The 19,482-nt window shown below is 42.0% G+C and overlaps 1 protein-coding gene across 2 annotated transcripts; it reads left to right on the plus strand.

The window, feature by feature from the left end:
• The first annotated feature begins 8,374 nt into the window (after positions 1–8,374).
• LOC129425892 (myelin-associated glycoprotein) lies at positions 8,375–13,892 on the plus strand. 2 transcript variants are annotated; one of them, XM_073863954.1, is made up of 7 exons: positions 8,375–9,125; positions 9,224–9,297; positions 9,663–10,022; positions 10,237–10,893; positions 11,043–11,136; positions 12,714–12,774; positions 13,388–13,892. In XM_073863954.1, exons 2-4 carry the CDS (start codon positions 9,234–9,236, stop codon positions 10,560–10,562), a joined length of 750 nt encoding a protein of 249 aa, XP_073720055.1. In that variant the 5' UTR covers positions 8,375–9,125; positions 9,224–9,233; the 3' UTR covers positions 10,563–10,893; positions 11,043–11,136; positions 12,714–12,774; positions 13,388–13,892. The 2 variants fall into 2 exon arrangements, with proteins under 2 accessions (XP_073720055.1, XP_073720056.1); XM_073863955.1 differs by lacking the exon at positions 8,375–9,125 and having other exon boundaries at positions 9,132–9,297.
• The last annotated feature ends 5,590 nt before the right edge of the window (positions 13,893–19,482 follow it).

The following is a 19,482-nucleotide window of genomic DNA, read 5'->3' on the forward strand; positions in this document are numbered from 1 at the left end:
GGTGGAAAAAGTACTAAAATATTGTACTCAAGTAAAAGTAAAGTTACTTTAATAATATTTTACTTAAGTAAAAGTAAAGTTACTTGTCTAAGAATCTACTCAAGTAAAAGTAAAAAGTAAGTCATTTTAACTTTACTCAGAGTAAAAGTTACTTTTTTTACAGCGGGGAGAGGTGGAGGATTCTAGTATAGTTCAAAAACGACAAGGGAATATAAATCTCAAACTAGTTGTTTTTTATTGTAGGAACATCTTTACAATTAAAGTGCAATAACAAAAAGTTTATAAAATAAAAAGCTTTTTTAAACTAAGAAACATTTATGGAAAGTTTAATGATTTTTACATGTGAGTTATGCACTTTTGAAGGTGGTCAGCAGCTTGTAAATACAATCACTATAGTAAGGTTGTAATTGATGTATTGCTGGTAACATACATTATTTTATTAAACTATATAGTTTAAATTAGCATATAATGAGATGAGTGCCATGTCTATATACATTTGACAGGTTTATTATCTTCTTACTTCCCTGACCTGGGTACCTGATGACATTTATTCTTCTCTCTCTCTCTCTCTCTCTCTCTCTCTCTCTCTTGCTCTCTCTCTCTCTCTCTCTCTCTCTCTCTCTGCAATGTCTAATGACCTGTGCATTCTCGAGGACGTTTTGAAGTTCTGTTTGACTTGACGCGAAGCTGCTAGACCTCGGAAGATAATGCGCATGGTATTAAAAACGCGTCGTGCAATTTCGTACTTAAGAGCATGAATCCTACCTTTCATAGAAATGAAACACTCGCTTCGCGTCAGTGGAAAGTGGTCGCTTAAATATGACCAGGGGGTTCTTTCATAAAATTTGAACTGAGGCGGGTCTGCATTAGCGCGCGCCTGTCTCGTCCGTCTCCATGGTTCTTTTTGCGCGTTCCCCGGGCCCCGCCCATTTACATCCGTTTCGCGTCTTTATCACTTTGCTTTTTAAACTATTTTTTTACTCAGTAACGGATATGATTTAAAATGTAGCGAAGTACAATACTTTAAATAAAACATACTTAAGTAAAAGTAAAAGTATAGATTTTAAAAACTACTCAAAAAAGTAAAAATACACAAAAAAACTACTCAATTACAGTAACGTGAGTAAATGTAATTCGTTACTTTCCACCTCTGGTTTTAAGTGCTCTGTTTTTTGTGTCCTGGACTTTCTTAAATAAAGAAACTATTTAAAGGAACAGTATGTAAGAAATTTATATCAATTAATCATAAAATGGCCCTGATATGTCACTAAACATGTAAGGAATAATTGACGACGGGCCATTGAATTATAAGAAAATAATGCACACCAAGGTAGTAATGCGGTGCGAAGCGGAGTTACACCGCAGGTGTGCATTATTTTCAAATAATTCAAAGGACCGGAGTCAATTATTCCTCTTATACCATGGTTACCACAAACATTGCTCTGTTGCCTATTTTTAAGTGTGCGGTTTACGTAAGGGATAATGTAGAGGCAGCCGGTAGTTATTGGGAAATAAGCCCCGACAGTGTGATCAGGACCCGACGCGAAGCGGAGCCTCTACATCAGGGATGGGCAACTTCGGTCCTGGAGGGCCGGTGTCCTGCAGAGTTTAGCTCCAACTTGCCTCAGCACACCTGCCTAAAAGTTTCCAGTATGCCTAGTAAGACCTTAATTGGCTGCTTCAGGTGTGTTTAATTAAGGTTGGAGCTAAACTGTGCAGGACACCGGCCCTCCAGGACCGAAGTTGCCCATCCCGGCTCTACATTATCCCACTTATTACACGGCTACTTGCCACATAAGAAAAAAAACTGGACATGAATATGAATTTAAAACATTTTATTGGCATATTTGTTTTAAATTAACATTTTTATCCTTCCGCGAAACTTTGCACAGATGCATAAAATGATCGTAATACCTTATTAAGATCCTCTGCTTCATACTTGTCTGTCTCCATTTTTTTCTCTTTTAGCCAGTCTTTGAGAAGTTTTAATGCCCATTCTGTTTTTTTTGTGTTGGCTTCGTAGCTATCATGCTCTATTTTGTCAAGTTCAGTCTCAGTAAGCTCTCTGTGTCTTGTCGTTGTTCTTTCTTCTATCCGCTTTTTAAATGTTTTGTTTTTTTCCGTACATGTTAAAATGAATGTCAAAATTTTCCATTGTTATTTGTGGTTGTCCAGTGTTTGTCACAAGATGGCGCCAAACAGTAATCTTTGTTGGCGCGGAGGGATTTAAAACATACAAGTAGTCCGGCTATGCGTTATTATTTTGGAGCGGTTATTATTTGAAAAGAACGAACCTGCAAATGTCTCAACTGACCAATCAGAATCAAGCATTCCAGAGAGCCGTGTAATAAAGAAAAATAATCAACACCCATAGAACATTTCTCAGCCAATCAGAATGCAGCATTCAACAGACCCGTGGTATAATAAGAAGAAATTTTCATTTCAAATACTTATATCACTGACAACAGGTGGTCTGGCCAGGATATTGTCATTTAAAAAGTGGAGTTGCAGCCCTCAACTGATGTTTATGTTGTCATTTTGTGTATTGGCCACCAGTTGTGTGATTGCAGTACCGGTTTTAGCCACAAGTTTTGTGATTGCAATACCAGTTTTGGCCACAATCCTACATACTGTTCCATTAACAATACCAGACTGTGTTGTGTTTGTTTAATTTGCATACATACTGCATTCTTAAACAGATATTGCCAGTGGGATTTAAATAAACTATTGGAGAACTACACTGTAAAAAAATCCATAGAAAATGCAGCTGGGTTGCCGGTAACTTACCGTAGATTTAAATTTTTGTTATTTACTGGCAACATTTTGTTCAAAGTTAAATGAACATTAAACATTTACAAGTCTTTGTCTTTACAGAGTAAAACTAAAAAAACTGCATCAAGCAAAACATTCTGGGAAACAAAATCTGAAGCAAAAAACATAAAAAGGTTGATGATTATTTCTGGTTCCCAGAATGCTTTGCATGAGGCTGTTATTGTATAGTTTTATTCTGTAGAGAGAAAGACTTGTTAATATTTAAATTTATATAACTTTGAACAAAATGTTGCCAATAAATAACAAATTTAAATCTACGGTAAATTACCGGCAACCCAGCTGCAATAACATTATAATTTCTACGGAATTTTTTTTACAGTGTACAGATCTTAATAGCAAGCTGTCTTTGCCATTGGGCTGAAAAGCATTGAGTTTGCAGGAAGTACAACAGAAAAGTTTAGGTAGAATAGTCCCATTCTAATGCTTATTTACTGAAATCATGTTTGTGTATTTTAAAATGATGTTTTATATAAACAAGGTTTGGGAGGAGCTGATCAGTCAATGAACTCGGCTGGCTTTCAATCATTAATCAATGAACATGGCTGGCTCTTAATCACTAATCAATGAACTTGGCTGGCTCTCAATCACTAATCAATGAACACGGCTGGCTCTCGATGATTAAAGGAACACGCCCACATTTTGGGAATTTAGCTTATTCACCGTATCCCCCAGAGTTAGATAAGTCCATACATACCTCTCTCATCTCCGTGCGTGCTGTAACTCTGTCTGACGCAGCCCCCGCTAGCTTAGCTTAGCACAAAGACTGGAAATGCATGGCTCCAGCTAGTATACTGCTCCCAATAAGTGACAAAATAACGCGATCATTTTCCTATTTATGTGTTGTGATTTGTATAGTCAAACCGTGTACAAATAACAAGGTGATATGAGACACAGCGATCTTTTAACAGTATACATACTGAGAACTATATTCTCTGAAGACGAAGCACTGCCGCATGGGCGGAGTGATCTGCTCGCAGCACACGAGAAGCCCCTGGTGAGGAGCAGAGAATTCGGTCAGAGTTGTGCAAATCACTCCGCCCATGCGGCAGTGCTTCGTCTTCAGAGAATATAGTTCTCAGTATGTATACTGTTAAAAGATCGCTGTGTCTCATATCACCTTGTTATTTGTACACGGTTTGACTGTGCAGATCACAACACGTGGATGGGAGGGTGATCGCGTTGTTTTGTCGCTTGTTGGGAGCAGTGTGCTGGCTGGGGCCACCCACTTCCAGTCTTTGTGCTGGGCTGGGCTGGCGGGGGCTGCGTCGGACGGAGTTGCAGCGCGCGCGGAGATGGGAGAGGTATGTATGGACTTGTCTGGCTCTGGGGGATGCGGTGAATGGGCTGGATTCCCAGAATGTGGGCGTGTTCCTTTAAGCAATGAACACGGCTGGTTATCAATCACTAATCAACACAACAACTTAGTACCAGCTCTATAAATAATCATAGAGTCCTTACCCTCAATTCTCTGGGAAATTATTGCAAGATGTCCAGTCAAACAAACCCAGCACAGGAAATTCACCATACCACACAGGATTATCTCGGGCCTTCTGACAGCGGTCGGGATGTTTCAATCAAGCCCGAGGCCTCCCCACAGGCCGGGCGATCTTCCCGCATTGCTACACGAATCCCGAGGAGAAAAGGACCGTCTCCTCGCACCCCGCAGAGGCGCTCCCCACCATCACCGGCATCTTCATACGCTTCTGCTTCTCCAGGAATCCCCGACATCAAGAAATGGTCCATCCTAGGCCTCGAACTAGCTCTTGAAAATGCAGATATTCCATTCTCACGTAAACAAACAAAGGCGCAACTGTTCAGCCTACTCCGCGATAGCCGGAGGGCTACTCAACCCCCGCAAACAGCCGTGACAGCAAGCTCTGACTCCTCGTCTCTGCAAGCACGGAGTACACCGTACACCCGAAAGACACCAGGGAAAACACGGAGGTCTCAAAGACACCGCATGAAGCCATCAGCTAGCCTGGGTCGCCCGCCGATGTCTCCAGCAGCCAGCTCACAAGCGAGTCAGCTAGCAAGCCAGCCAGACAGCGCGAACATGCTTCCGCTCACGGCAACGGCTTCGCTCCTCCCACTGCCACTTCTTTCTCCCGGCCAATGGCCTGCTGCCCCTCCGTCTCTCTATCACACGGGGTTGCGTTCAGCAGCAGCGCCGGCCGCATCTATTTTTTCTTCTCACATTTCTCCCATTTTTTCCGCAGGAGCTGACACGAGCGCGGCAACGGCTTCGCTCCTCCCACTGCTGCTTCCTTCTCCCGGCCAATGGCCTGCTGCCCCTCCGTCTCTCTATCACACGGGGTTGCGTTCAGCAGCAGCGCCGGCCACATCTATTTTTCTTTCTCACATTTCTCCCACTTTTTCCGCAGGAGCCGACACGAGCTCGGCACAGGCTTCACTCATCCCACTGCCGCTTCCTTCTCCCGGCCAATGGCCTGCTGCCCCTCCGTCTCTCTATCACACGGGGTTGCATTCAGCAGCAGCGCCGGCAACATCTATTTTTCCTTCTCACATTTCTCCCATTTTTTCTGCAGGAGCCAACACGAGCTTGGTAACGGCTTTGCTCATCCCACTGCCGCTTCCTTCTCCCGGCCAATGGCCTGCTGCCCCTCCGTCTCTCTATCACACGGGGTTGCGTTCAGCAGCAGCGCCGGCCACATCTATTTTTCCTTCTCACATTTCTCCCAGTTTTGCAGCAGGAGCCGACTCGAGCGTGAGGATGCCTCCGCTAACGAGTCAGGCCCCGGTTTTCGCTGCAGGAGCCGACACGAGCGTGAGGATGCCTCCGCTAACGAGTCAGGCCCCGGTTTTTGCCGCAGGAGCCGACACGAGCGTGAGGATGCCTCCGCTAACGAGTCAGGCCCCGGCACCCTCTATGACTTTTCAACCTGATATTTTCGCCCACGGATCGACCCAAAGCGTGAGGCTGCCTCCGCAAGCGGCTCCAGCGGCTTCTTTTTCTGTTGATTCTGTTCCCCAGACCCGTCAGCCTTTCACGCTGGCTACCGCAGCACCAATGCCCATCCCACCCAACGCATTGGCCTTGGAACCTCCCCCTGTCATCAATTCCATCAGGCAACAGATCCTCGCAGAAATTGAGGCAGCCGGCATCAGAAGCGGATCTTCACCCAACACTAGTGCCTCCCTATTCAACTATAATATTCCCTTAAATCATCCACTCAAAGACCTTCTTACCGCCTCTCTAGATACTATACTCCAAGCAGTCTCAATGGGAACTCTTCAAACCTATCTGAGAGCTTGGAGAAGCTTCAGAACTTTCCATCATTTACACCAGATCCCTTTAGCGAACTTCTCTCTACTTACCATAACATCATTCATATCGTACCTGCATAAAGTCAAACACCTTCGAATCAGCACAATTAAAGGGTATATGAGCGGAATCCAATTTTTTCACAAACTAATGTTAGGTTCACCCTCAACTGCTATCACTAATCCCCAGACCGCCATGCTTTTAAAAGGTATTGAAAAAACCCAACCCAAGAGTCCAGATCCCAGGTTACCCATAACCATAGAAATCCTTTCAAAATGACTAGCCACTCTTCGCAAAGGCTACTCCTCAGTACATACTGCCCGAACCCTAGACGCCATGTTCGTGTTAGCCTTTTTTGGTTTCCTCCGCTGTTCAGAATTCACTGTTTCAGCCACCTTTTACCCAAACCTACACACAACCATCTCTGATCTAGCCATAATAGATGACGAAACCATCTAATTTTTTATCAAACACAGCAAGACGGACCAAATGAGAAAAGGACACCACATATACATTTTCAAAATTCAAACTCCCATCCAACCATACCAAGTTCTCAAAGCTTACACTTCCTACCGTTGCCACCAGATTAAATCCTCTTCCGACCCACTTTTTGGGGATGAATTCAACCGCCCAGTAACCCGCTTTTGGTTTCAGAAGCACCTAAAACAAGTTTTGCTAACATCTGGCTTCCCCCCCATGAATTTTCAAGTCATTCCTTCCGCATTGGAGCAGCCACAACAGCTGCTCAAAACGGACTCCCAGACTCCCAGATACAAACCCTAGGCCGCTGGTCTTCGAAAGCTTTCAAAAATTACATCAGGGCAGATCGTGCTTCCATCAAAGAAGCCCACCAAACACTCACGGCCCAGCAAACGGACATAAGATCACACCGTCACACATAAACCCATCATCACCCTCGATCCACTTCCCTGCCTCCGCAGAAGCTAGTACCGGCAACTCAAGCTGACACCCTCATCAAAATCTTACACAGCCCTACCGCAACAGATTCCTTCTCAGATAACAACAACTGTCGCAGCGCGACCGCTCTTGCAGAAGCCCAAGCTTTTATTTCACTCTCTGCCACAGCAGATGCCTTTTTTAAGCCAGGATCGCAGCAGCGACCGCCCCCACAGGGGCCCGTGCTTCTTTCACTTCCTCTGTCAATAAAACCTTCCCTTTCCAACTCAGGCCAGTATCGCAGCAGCGACCGCCCCCGCAGGGGCCCGTGCCTTTTCCTCGATCCGCCGCAGCAGTCGACTTCTGAAGCCAGTATCGCAGCTGCGACCGCCCCCGCAGGGGCCCGTGCTTCTTTCACTTCCTCTGCCAATAAAACCTTCCCTTTCCAACTCAGGCCAGTATCGCAGCAGCGACCGCCCCCGCAGGGGCCCGTGCCTTTTCCTCGATCTGCCGCAGCAGTCGACTTCTGAAGCCAGTATCGCCGCTGCGACCGCCCCCGCAGGGGCCCGTGCTTCTTTCACATGCTCTGCCAATAAAACCTTTCCTTTCCAACTCAGGCCAGTATCGCAGCAGCGACCGCCCCCGCAGGGGCCCGTGCCTTTCCTCGATCTGCCGCAGCAGATTATTTCAACCTCGAAGCCCGTATCTTCACATTTTCTGCCCAGCAGAATCTATGCATCTATCGCTGCCTAAGCAGTACTGCTCCCTCTGGAGTTTTCTTCTTCCCCAACTACCTCATGTCTGGCTCCTTTAGAGCACAGCCCATCTCAGGGCACAAACTGCTTTCTTCGCTCCCCTGGAGTCCTACCTTGCTCCTTACAGCACTACCTCACCTATTACCTTTAAAAACTCCCCGCTCTTCTTCAGAGCACAATTTTCTCCCATCCCTACATATTGGCAGCAGCAGATTTTGCTCCCCCGGAGCCCCCTATATTCTTCAAACTACAGCCTTTGGGTCCAGGCCTCTGCCCCACCTCATACTATCCTTCTCAACCTCTTCACAGCACTTCTCAACAGTGCCCGCTCTCCAGAGCTGCCTTTTTCAATTCTACCCTCTACTTCAGCATTTTCCCCAATGAGGGCCAGCACCTCGCTTTCTCAAGCCAGCCTTCTTTGGGGAATTGTTGTTCAGGCGGCTGTCCTGCACCACCTGCTCTTTTTGGGGATAACCCGGTCAGGGCACGCACCAGGCCCGGGGCTCCTTCCCCGGTCAAGGGACGAACGTTCCGAACTCGGGGGGTATTTCCCGAGCTCGAAACCGTCGCCCCAGGACAGCACGTCACTCACGCATATTAGCAGTCCCACTTTATTGTCAGTGAGGCGAACTCGTAAAATGATGTTTTATATAAACAAGGTTTGGGAGGAGCTGATCAGTCAATGAACTCGGCTGGCTTTCAATCATTAATCAATGAACATGGCTGGCTCTTAATCACTAATCAATGAACTTGGGTGGCTCTCAATCACTAATCAATGAACACAGCTGGCTCTCGATGATTAAGCAATGAACACGGCTGGTTATCAATCACTAATCAACACAACAACTTAGTACCAGCTCTATAGATAATCATAGAGTCCTTACCCTCAATTCTCTGGGAAATTATTGCAAACCCACCTCCACCCCTTCGCCTCACTAAGTACATTTAGCTCAGCACCGGGGATAACCCGGTCAGGGCACGCCCCAGGCCTGGGGCTCCTTCCCCGGTCAAGGGACAAACGTTCCGAACTCGGGGGGTATTTCCCGAGCTCGGAACCTTCGCCCCGGGACAGCATGCCACTCACGCATATTAGCAGTCCCACTTTATTGTCAGTGAGGCGAACTCGTAAAATGGTATTTTATTATTTAGATGTATGAAAATTATTTTACATTCTACTTGTATGGTTGATGCTGTACATTTTGTTATTAATGTTTTACCTGTCTTACACACTGTTGAACTTCTGAATTAAGACACCCCCACATAATTTGCTTACTAATACTAAAGTGAAAAGCTGTCATCTGTTGTAACAGGAAATAATTTTAGACTTCTGCTTTGAGTGTCTGACTGTACTGCTGTAGGTAAGGTTTCTCCATTGTATGGGTATTTTTTGTGTTTTGGCATGGTTAAAACATTGAATTAAGCAATAAGCACTTAAAGTGTTTTGATGTCTATTTAGAGCACTTGAGATGTCTCTCTTTCTGTTTGTGACTCTTCTGGTCATCACATCTGCATCATTACCTGCATCCTCAGGTGAGTCTGTTTCAGTGCTGCCTAACAAACTAATGCTATCAAAATACTCTGGGGCAGTTTCCCAGACACTGTTTAGATAAAGACAGGGCTAGGCCTTAGTCACATTAGGACATTTAAGGAATTTCTACAAGCAAACTATTCAAAAACATTACTAGACTTCAGACAAAACAATGACATTGATTAAGATATGTCAGTGCAAGCTGTTTTTCTTCAAGAGAGCTCATGCATGCATTTGAATCTTGGACTGGACGTAAGCCCTGTCTGGGAAACTGCTCTTCAGGATGATTTTGTGTTGGTTATGTAGTTTGAAATGTTTTAAAGCACAAGATTTAAAGGTAACCATTTTATTCATTTTCTGTTATCAGGAAACACTCCTTATGTAGTATTACCAAGAAACATAACAGCATTGAGTGGTTCGTGTGTACAGACACCCTGCACATTCAACGTCTCTGATTTTGAGGACAAATTGAGGACTACAAAGGGGATATTTGGTTATTGGTTAAAGAGGACATATCAGTTCAGCGATTTTGTTTTCAATAGCAGTGGACCCATCATTAAAGGATTTAGTCTTATAGAGATGGTTGGAAATCTCAGTCGGCGTGAATGCAGCACTGTTTTCTACAATGTCAAGAACAATCATTCAGACGTCTACTTTTTCAGGATACAAATGGAGCCAAACATATTAAGATTTACATTTGCCAACCCAGTAAACATTAATGTCTTGGGTAAGTGTTGTTTATTGTTACATCTTTATCATTTTCTCACAAAACTTAATGTTTGACAATTTATGTTATGGTTTGTACATGTCATTTACATGAGTGTCATTTTTAACTATGAATCCCACTTCATTTAAATATATTCTTGTTTTATCATCTGGGCTGTATTGTGTATTTTCCCTATATTTGACAGTTTTTATTTGGTGTATGTTTATCTGTCTAGATGTGGCGAAGCCTCCTAAACTCAATGATCTACCAGAAGTGATGGAAGGCACTGCAGTGAATCTGATCTGCTCTGCTGAAGTTCCCTGCCCCAAACAACCTCCTACATTATCCTGGACTAACATCCCCAAATCTGCCAACATTACAACACAATTACAAGAGAAACCTGATAAAACTCATTCAGTGTTTTCCTCAATGACCTTTAATGCTTCATACATGGATCACAAGATGAACATCTCCTGCACTGCAACATATCCAAGAAACATCTTCAATAACACAACTGTGAACAGCACAGTAATGCTGCAAGTTTTATGTAAGAGAATTTGAGTAATTTTACTACTTTCTCAATTATTATGTTTTTATTGCATTAATGTTTTCTTCTTTGTCCACTAAGTTCCTCCAAAAGAAACTCATATTATTATTGAACCATCGGATTCAGTCTCTTTTGGCACTAATGTGACTTTAACCTGCAAGAGCAAAGCTAATCCATCATATGACCTGAACTACACCTGGTACAAAAGAGGAGAGCTGAACCTTTGGGCTTCTGGAGAGCAAATAATCATCAACGTCAGCAGGACCAATGTTGGCTGGTACTCCTGCAGGGCAGAGAACAAACATGGTTCCCAAAAATCAAAAGAGGTACTGCTGAATGTTGAAGGTACGATACAGACATTTGTTCCTTGTTTATAAATCTATCGGAAAACCAAAACATTATGCTTTAATGTGTTTAAATTCTGATCATAAACTAAGCCTGGGTTTTATAACTTGACATCACCTACATGAATAATTATGACTATTTGGTTTCAGGTCCATTACAATCCTCTGTGCTTCTGATCGCAGGCCTTGTAGGAGCATTTTCAGCTTTGCTTTTGCTCTTTCTTCTAGTAATATTTTATAGAAGGTAAGCTTTCTATATTAAAATTGTTTTGTCAAATTATTTTTGTGATGTAGGGGAGAGCGGGGCACAACCTAGCACTTTTTGACTTTGGCTTTATCATTCAAAAAATATTAAAGTTAGATTAATCATTTTTTTTACACATGACACACACATCTCTTCTACAAATGGACACTAAAGTTTGTTTGTGGGACCTACTGTTATCGTACATTACACCGAAAGTGACAGGAGTTCAAGCGTAACAACTTACCCCATAGGTGGGGTTCATTGTAACAAACAGGGTTTGTTGTAACACCTGCAAGAAAATTTAGTTTAAAAACAAATAATTTAATAAAATTCTGATTATATAGACGGTTTCATCGGACGCATGTTCGCTGACGTGATATATGTCTGGACCCGAACTTTACTTCCGGTTTCGTTTTTTTTGGTGGTCTGACTAGTTGCTAAACTGATCTCTTGAACAAATGCCTCGTCGAAAATAACAAATGTTTTGGTTTCCTAGGTAATCTATGTGTAGTTTTTTTGCTTGTTATATAAATAAACTACGTTTAAAAAAAATGTTGTTTATTCTTAGCGGAGTTTACCGGAAGTTACGTGCGGACCACGACAGCCGCTTGTTTATGTTGTTACTGCTGAAACCGTCTATACTAAAGGTGGATATTGTTTATATATCTGCCTATGATAGATGGATATTTACAAATTCATCCATCCATGATCCTTTATCTAACCATCCTTTTATTAAGCGTCAATGCATTTAAATAGATTTTTTAAAAGGGCTGCACAATTAAGACAAAAAAATGATAATTGTGAGTTATTTTCCCTGATATTGTATTAACAGTTATCATTTTGATTAATAGTATTTAAATTTTCATTTCATTATTGTATACATGAGGCTTAGTTGTAACACTGTGTGACAACTAACCCCGCTGTATAAAATTTTCTCAATCCCAGCTATCAATTACTAGGACTTGCTAACATGTTTCAAAATGGTGTTAGGTTTTAGGTAACAGTGATTAAAATAATATGGGGTGGGATTTGGTAACTTACACGCTACTCAGAAATCGAAAAATTAACTTCTATGCCTTCAAAATCCTCTTTGTTCAATATCTTAACCAACACTATTAAAGTTTAACCAAACTTTTCACAAATTCACAGGAGATCATCATCTGACAGATAGAGAAAAATAACGAAAGCACAGATTGCTCGGTCCTGTATAAATATGTAAAGTAGCCGCATTACAATTAACCCTGCGTAAGTTTGTGCCCCGCTCACCCCCTACAGGTGATTATCCATTAAAGAGGCATATGATAAACTTTCTTCACTGTCTTCTCAAAATCAAGTTATGTGTTTGGATTTGATGTTACACAAACTGTTAAAGATGGACATGAGTTATTTCGCATTTAGGATACAGGTTATTTATTGCCCGTAAAAGGTTTGGGTTGTATTATGCTTACATACACTCAATTCAGGAGACTAAAGAAAATTATATTTTTTTTATCATATGACAATATAAGCCTTTGGAAATGACACACTGGTTAAAAATGTCCCTAGCTGTAATTTTTGCAAATTTCCTATCGATACAGAGTACAAAGAGCAAAAGCATCTAATGAACTCACTGTTGGGGTAACATGTGTCTCAGATCAGGTATGTTTTAAATCTTTAAGCAGAACATATGCTATTTGTAATGAAACAAATAAATACAGTACATAACTTTTGAAGGAACAGTATGTACACTGTAAAAAACTTCCGCAGAAATTACAGTATTAATGGGTATTACTGGCAACTAGCTGCCAGCAACTTACCGTAGATTTTACATTTATGTTATTTACTGGCGACATTTTGTTCAAAGTTAAATGAACATGAAACATTTTTAGACTTTATCTTCTACAGTAAGTTACTGGCAACCAGCTGCAAAATTACAGCAAATTTTTTACAGTGTAGGATTGTGGCCAGAACTGATATTGCAATCACAAAACTTGTGGCTAAAGCTGGTACTGCAATCACACAACTGGTGGCCAAAACACAACATGACAACATAAACATCAGTTGAGGGCTGCAACTCCACTTTTTAAATGACAATATCCTGGCCAGACCGCTGTTGTCAGTGATATAAGTATTGAAATCATGAAAATGATTTCTTAATGTCAAGGGGCCATTTCATGATTAACTGATATACATTTCTTACATACTGTTCCTTTAAATTATACCCAAGACAGTGGATGTACAATAACAATCATGTAATGCTGGTACTTTTCAGGGCAGGAAGCACAACCTACAGCCTGACTATGTTAACAGTGATTTTGTTAAAAGTGTGATGTGCCAACGGATGAGAAGGACATAAATGCACCGTGGGAATAATATATGGTTAATTTCCCTGTGACGAAGATTAATTTCCATACTTTATCATAAACATGAATGAACCATAAAAATGTAAACTTTTAACAGTATATATATATATCAGTTTGGATTGTCTCATGCATATGCAAGTTTGTTATAAATGATTTTGCAAATGCAGCATCTGTATATTAAAGATATATTTAGCAACTATGAATTGAGCTAGTTAAAGAAATCAAAATGTATTATACATTTGATCCTGTAATGCTTGTGCAAAACTGTTTAGGTTTATTCTGAAAGTTTGACATATAATTTTGTGACTTGTTTATGTTAATGTAATAGGATAACTTTTTATTAGACCCACCTTTAAAGCCCCATTAAATCAGGTTAAAGTTTTTTTTGTCTTTTGCTTGCCTTAAGTATGTCTATAAACAAATGTGCTCCAGGTCAATGAATAAATGTAAATTTTAAAGGTGTAAGCATTCATAATTTACAGTCTCTCACTTCTGCTAATATACCTCAAACATTTTATGACATCATTTGGCACTTCAGATTCTGAACAGTAAAGTAAATATACACCTTGGCTATTTTAAAAGACGGAGGATACATGCAAAATGTACCAGTCAAACTTCCTGTTTCACTAAAAAAGGTCAATGCCCTTTACATACAAAGCTGCATACTTCAGGTCACTTCAGTGAGTCTTTAGTTTGGAGTAATGGGGTGGAGTATTGGGCTTGCCAGTGTTGTTTGGTGGTGCTTGTGTCAGTAATAAAACATGGCATTTTAAAACCAACATGCTGAACTCCCAGGATGCCATGTTGTTCTTCATTTATTCCCGTGTGAATGGCAACTCAAACATCTGATCCTCTGTGTTTTAAACAAAAAACACATTTCCTTATTTTAGTCTGAATATTGAGAGCTTTTTTAAATAATATCACATTGTTTTACTGTAAATATATTTTTGGGTCACACTAAATACATCCATCTGTCAACTGCTTCCTTTTTTAGCCTTCTAAACTTTGCAGTACTTATCTTAAAGTCAAGGAATGTGCAAAAAAAGGAAGTAAAGCGTTTTTGTTCTCTGTACATTTTCAGGGTTACGTAATGGCAGCTATTTGTCAATTCTGGAATCTTGTGATATGCTTATTCAGATTTTTATAAGCAAATGAAATGACTCAAAGCGGACTTGAAATGACCTTGATGTTGACGTCATCATCACAGGCTGAAAGGATAGCATTATTTTTCAAATACAGTATGTATCTGTTAGTTGAACATATGTCTGTACTCTGTACTTTAAATTAACCATTAGAGTCCTAATATAAATATACACTTAAAGTATTTGATAAGAATTGAGTATATTTTCATCCTTGTGCAACCTGTTGAGTTGGGAAAGTATGATTAAGTTTGCAAATGTTTAAGATCATAGTTTAACTTCTTCCACTTTCAGTCTAACATCCGAGATTTGGTTTGTCTTTTTTCAGATTTCTACCAGCTGTTTTGGGGTTATAAAAAACCAATAAATATAATAACCAAATATTTTTCTTAGAACATATTTGTACATATTTGTGTAGAATAGGATTAAGTATGGTGCAAAACAACAAAAAAGTGATGTCCACGTACTTAGTCCAATGCTAAGTACTGTTGTTGTAATGCTTATGCTTAAATATGAACACTGTGGTGGACTGAAGTCCCGACTTCAAGTTAAAAGAACCAATCAGCAATCGATAAAACTGACAATTGTCCTGGGAAGGGGCTATATGCAGTGTCCCATGATCGCCATGGCCAACCAGAAACACCTTAAAATTTTGCACAATTTGGACATAGGAAACTAAAGTTATAGTACAGTTAATGTCATGTTTTATTATAGGTTAGAAATATGTTGTTTTATTGTGATTTTAGCTCATGAACTTAGAGATATTAGACTTTTCCCTTTCACAAAAGACTTTAGTCTTGCATGACTCAAATAACTGCTTGGGTGCGTCACAAGCATGGGTGCCTATTTCCAAAAAGGTATTTGTTTCAGAGTTTAGTTTAGCCACTAGTCAGACCATTAAACAAACAGAGACTGAAAGTTGAGTTTTTTCCCGAATTGCGGCATTATTTGATGTGGTCATCTGAAACAGGAAGTCACTGTGCAACCATGAAGAAGACTCTCCCCCTTTTTAAAATAACCAATAGCATTTTGTCTGTGGCACAGTCCAGTTATGTATTTTACAGCTTGTGAGCTCCACAGTATAAATTAAGTCTAATAGAGTCCTAATTTAGATATAATATGATTGTTATTACAGTTTGATTCCCTTTCACATCGCTGTATAATACATTATTCTGTATAGAATCTAACCTGGTTGGATACATTTTCTCTTTTGGCACAGCTTTGGACATATGATCCGATATCTGGAGCAGAGCACCTTGAGTGACACTGGCGCAATATTACACTTTATTCATCCCAATGGAAAGCAAATTTACACTGAATCATTTCTTTTCCCCTACAAAACTTAGCATGAACCATACAACTAACAAGTGTTAATTTTAGGTGCAATAAGTTCCACATGATGTATGGGGGAGGCTGCCTCAGTGTCTAGAGATCATTTGGACAGGAAATTTGATGAGAAGCTGTGCCAAACTGTAAGTTTTGAATGCTTACATCTTCTGAATGCTAATTTTGACAGAATTCTGGAGCATGCCAGTTTATAATATCCTATATATTTTATACAAAATGAAAAGGTGATTTTATGGGACTGCATTAAAGATGCAGTAGCAAATATGTGGTGATTTTAATTCAGAGCATATGGACCTTTCAAATGTTGATAAAATGAAATGTAATAGTGTCACAGGAGTGACGATCTTTCAGGCGGAACCAAAAGTTGGGAAAGTTTGGTTCCGCCCGGATGTTTCCGCCCGGACCGGTAAGAGAAAACACCGGACATCCAGTAGCGTCGCGAACGCTGTAATCAGCCAAATTACACACAGCTGGGAGTTATTAAGAGGAGCGCCGGGTGATTGGACGAGAGCAACACCCAGGAGAGTACTTAAGAGCAGTTTAAACCACAGTCTTGGCTGATGTTATCCACTGTGTGTTGATGTGTATCGTAGCGCTGAGTTGGGCTCGCCGGATACGCTATTTGGATCGCTGTATTTGCTCTCTCTCTCTCGTTTGGATCGTAGATCTATATTGATGAGGATATCGAAGACCTTATAGGTTGAATATTAGACGGATACTGACGTTGGATGAGAGAAACGAAGGAAGACAGTAATTGTGAGTAACCAAATCCCATGAAGTAGGTGTTTTGTATGTACTTGACCTGTACATCGTTTTGAGTGTTTTCAAGAGAGAGTGAGTGGCCCTACCCCTGTACCAGCGTGGTGGGTGAACCGAAGGGTCCTTGTGTGGAAGCAGCTACAGTGACGAAAAACAAACACTAGGCCGTGTTACCACCTCCATATTCTCGCCCAGAGCGAAGTGGAAGAAGACGGGTGTCTATTGTGTGCTCTGAGCGTGGTGGGTGAGTCTTTGGATGTAGAAATTTTCACTTGGAGTGGTGCTGTGTAATGCTGTGTATTGCAGTGAGATTGCTGTGTCTTGTCAGTTGAAACCCCGCCTCCAGTCACTCGTCCGGGGACGACGAAGAGGAAAACGGCTCTAGATAACATCTGTATATGATTATGCTGTAGTGTGTTTCTGTCTAACAAAATCACGGAGTGGCGGTGAAGAACTGTGCGATTGGCGGTGTGTGTGAGTATTACATATACTATTGTTACCTTACCTGTGTCTTTTCCATCACCACAGAGTTAGAGGCGAAAGAGATCCGCCGCCCCGAGGTCTCGACGAAAGGGCGCCCCGGTCCAGTTTTCGATTGACCAACGGGTCTCGAGGAAAGGGCAGCACATGGCCCGGTGTGCCGGCGTGACGTTCTCGCCCCTCTGTCAACCAACGAGCTGGCCGAGAGGGTCTTGCTCCCCGGCGTCCCATTGGAACCACTGTCCAGTCGACGTGTTGCGTAGCCAGCCAGCGTAAGCCCGCCACCCTGTAAGATACCATATAACCTGTTATGTCTGCTGATGAACAGGGAAGTGAGTGTGTCGTGAGAGCTGTGAAGAGAGCCATACCTACCCAGAAGCTGTAACCAGCGCAGAGGTGAGAGAAAACCTTGAAATCGATTCACTGTGTCCCAGCAGTCGTCTGTGGAGAGAAAGAGAGCCAGCGTGAACGTTGAGATACTGAGCTGTGAAGAGAGCCATACCTACCCAGAAGCTGTAACCAGCGCAGAGGTGAGAGAAAACCTTGAAATCGATTCACTGTGTCCCTGTATCCCAGCAGTCGTCTGTGGAGAGAAAGAGAGCCAGCGTGAACGTTGAGATACTGAGCTGTGAAGAGAGCCATACCTACCCAGAAGCTGTAACCAGCGCAGAGGTGAGAGAAAACCTTGAAATCGATTCACTGTGTCCCAGCAGTCGTCTGTGGAGAGAAAGAGAGCAAGCGTGAACGCTGAGATACTGAGTTGTGGAGAGAGCCATACCTACCCAGAAGCTGTAATCAGCACAGAGGTGAGAGAAAACCCTTGAAACTGATCCACCGTGTCCTCGTGTCCCAGCTGGAGTCTGTGGAGAGAGAGAAAACAGGGAAGGAGAGTGAGTCAACGAGCAAGGAGCTGTGGGAAATAGGCGGCGAACCGCCGTGCGCTGTATAAAGGTACACTGACAGGAAAAGTCCATACCAACACATTGTGATTTATTCTGCCTCCAGGAAGGAAGGGGAGCGCGCCATGGGCAGAGGGAACCAGAGGCGGGAGCCAGTTCCCCGACGCAACCCCCCACCCTCTGTCACTCATTCGGCCGTGGCCCCCTGGAGGGCAGAGCCTGATTTTAGTTTTAATTTCCCTTTCCCCAAGTCCCCGTACATTTTAACTATTTAAATAAATAAAGAATATTTTTTATACTTATCTGTCCTCGTTGTTGTCTGGTCATTGGGTTGGTTTTGGGGACTTCCTCGAGGGGGAAGTTTAGAAGGGGCGTGGCTTAACCACTAGCAGCCAGCCCCTGGCTTGTGACAATAGTTCACACAAAACAAAATATTTTCATTCAGATATGCTTTTTTATACAACAGTTCTTTCTGGTTCTCGAATCTGATTGGCTAAGAGGCGTGCAATATTCTACTGATAACGGCACAGTAACCGCTTCACCTTTCGTATCATTCCGCCACCTAGTGAATGGAGGTCCTCTAAACAGGCTCATCTCTGAATGGAAAAACTGCACCCACACACGGACACACACAACCGCGCTGTTTTGAATCACTCTCCGTGTGTCTCATTAGTTCACTAGCTCGTAAATCAGTCTGTGAATCGCAATCGGAAGTTATTATTTCGTCAAAGATCAGCGCTCTTGGATGTTATGTTAAACTTAATGGGATTAATGTCTTGTCACATCGTGTGGACGATTAACACTTGAAAGAGGCCAGAGGCACGAGGCAATCACAGCCGTGATGATAGAGCTATTTCACACGACTCTGAGAGCGACATTGCTTTTAAACAACAGTTCGACGGCACACGTTTGAAAAACGAAAACTAGAAAACAACAACGAAGTTATTTTAAAAGCCTCTTTGTCTGAGAACTACTTCTTCCGCCACAGATTTGAGGGCGGCCAGAATGACAGGTAGCACTTTCGGCTGCTTTGAATCTCATAACAACTCAATGGACGGAAAAGCCGTTTCTTTATATTACAGTTTCTTGGTCACAAAGTGTAGTTTTAAGATTAGTTCAGTAGAGAATGTATATGTATTATATTTAAATCTGCAGTCGATTAGTAAAGATAGCGCCTGTTTGAACGTTTGCTTAGTGAGATTCGGTACGAATGAGAACCAAAGCATGAGCGAACGTCAGTGTTCACTCGCCCCGCTGACCACCGCCCTCTCTGGGCTAAATCTCTGCAGGGATTCCCTGGCTCTAATGTCGGCCTTGTTTGTTTTTGATCGTCAAAATGAGATCAAATCAGCAGTATTTGGTGTCATGATCAAACTATTA

Source organism: Misgurnus anguillicaudatus, chromosome 25 (genome assembly GCF_027580225.2).
Source record: "Misgurnus anguillicaudatus chromosome 25, ASM2758022v2, whole genome shotgun sequence".
NCBI lineage: Eukaryota > Metazoa > Chordata > Actinopteri > Cypriniformes > Cobitidae > Misgurnus > Misgurnus anguillicaudatus.

Coding starts and splice junctions, on each gene's coding strand:
- LOC129425892 (XM_073863954.1), top strand. CDS start 9,234: ATGTCTCTCTTTCTGTTTGTGACTCTTCTGGTCATCACATCTGCATCA. Junction 9,298..9,662: donor ATCATTACCTGCATCCTCAG/GTGAGTCTGTTT, acceptor TTCTGTTATCAG/GAAACACTCCTTATGTAGTA. Junction 10,023..10,236: donor AGTAAACATTAATGTCTTGG/GTAAGTGTTGTT, acceptor TTATCTGTCTAG/ATGTGGCGAAGCCTCCTAAA.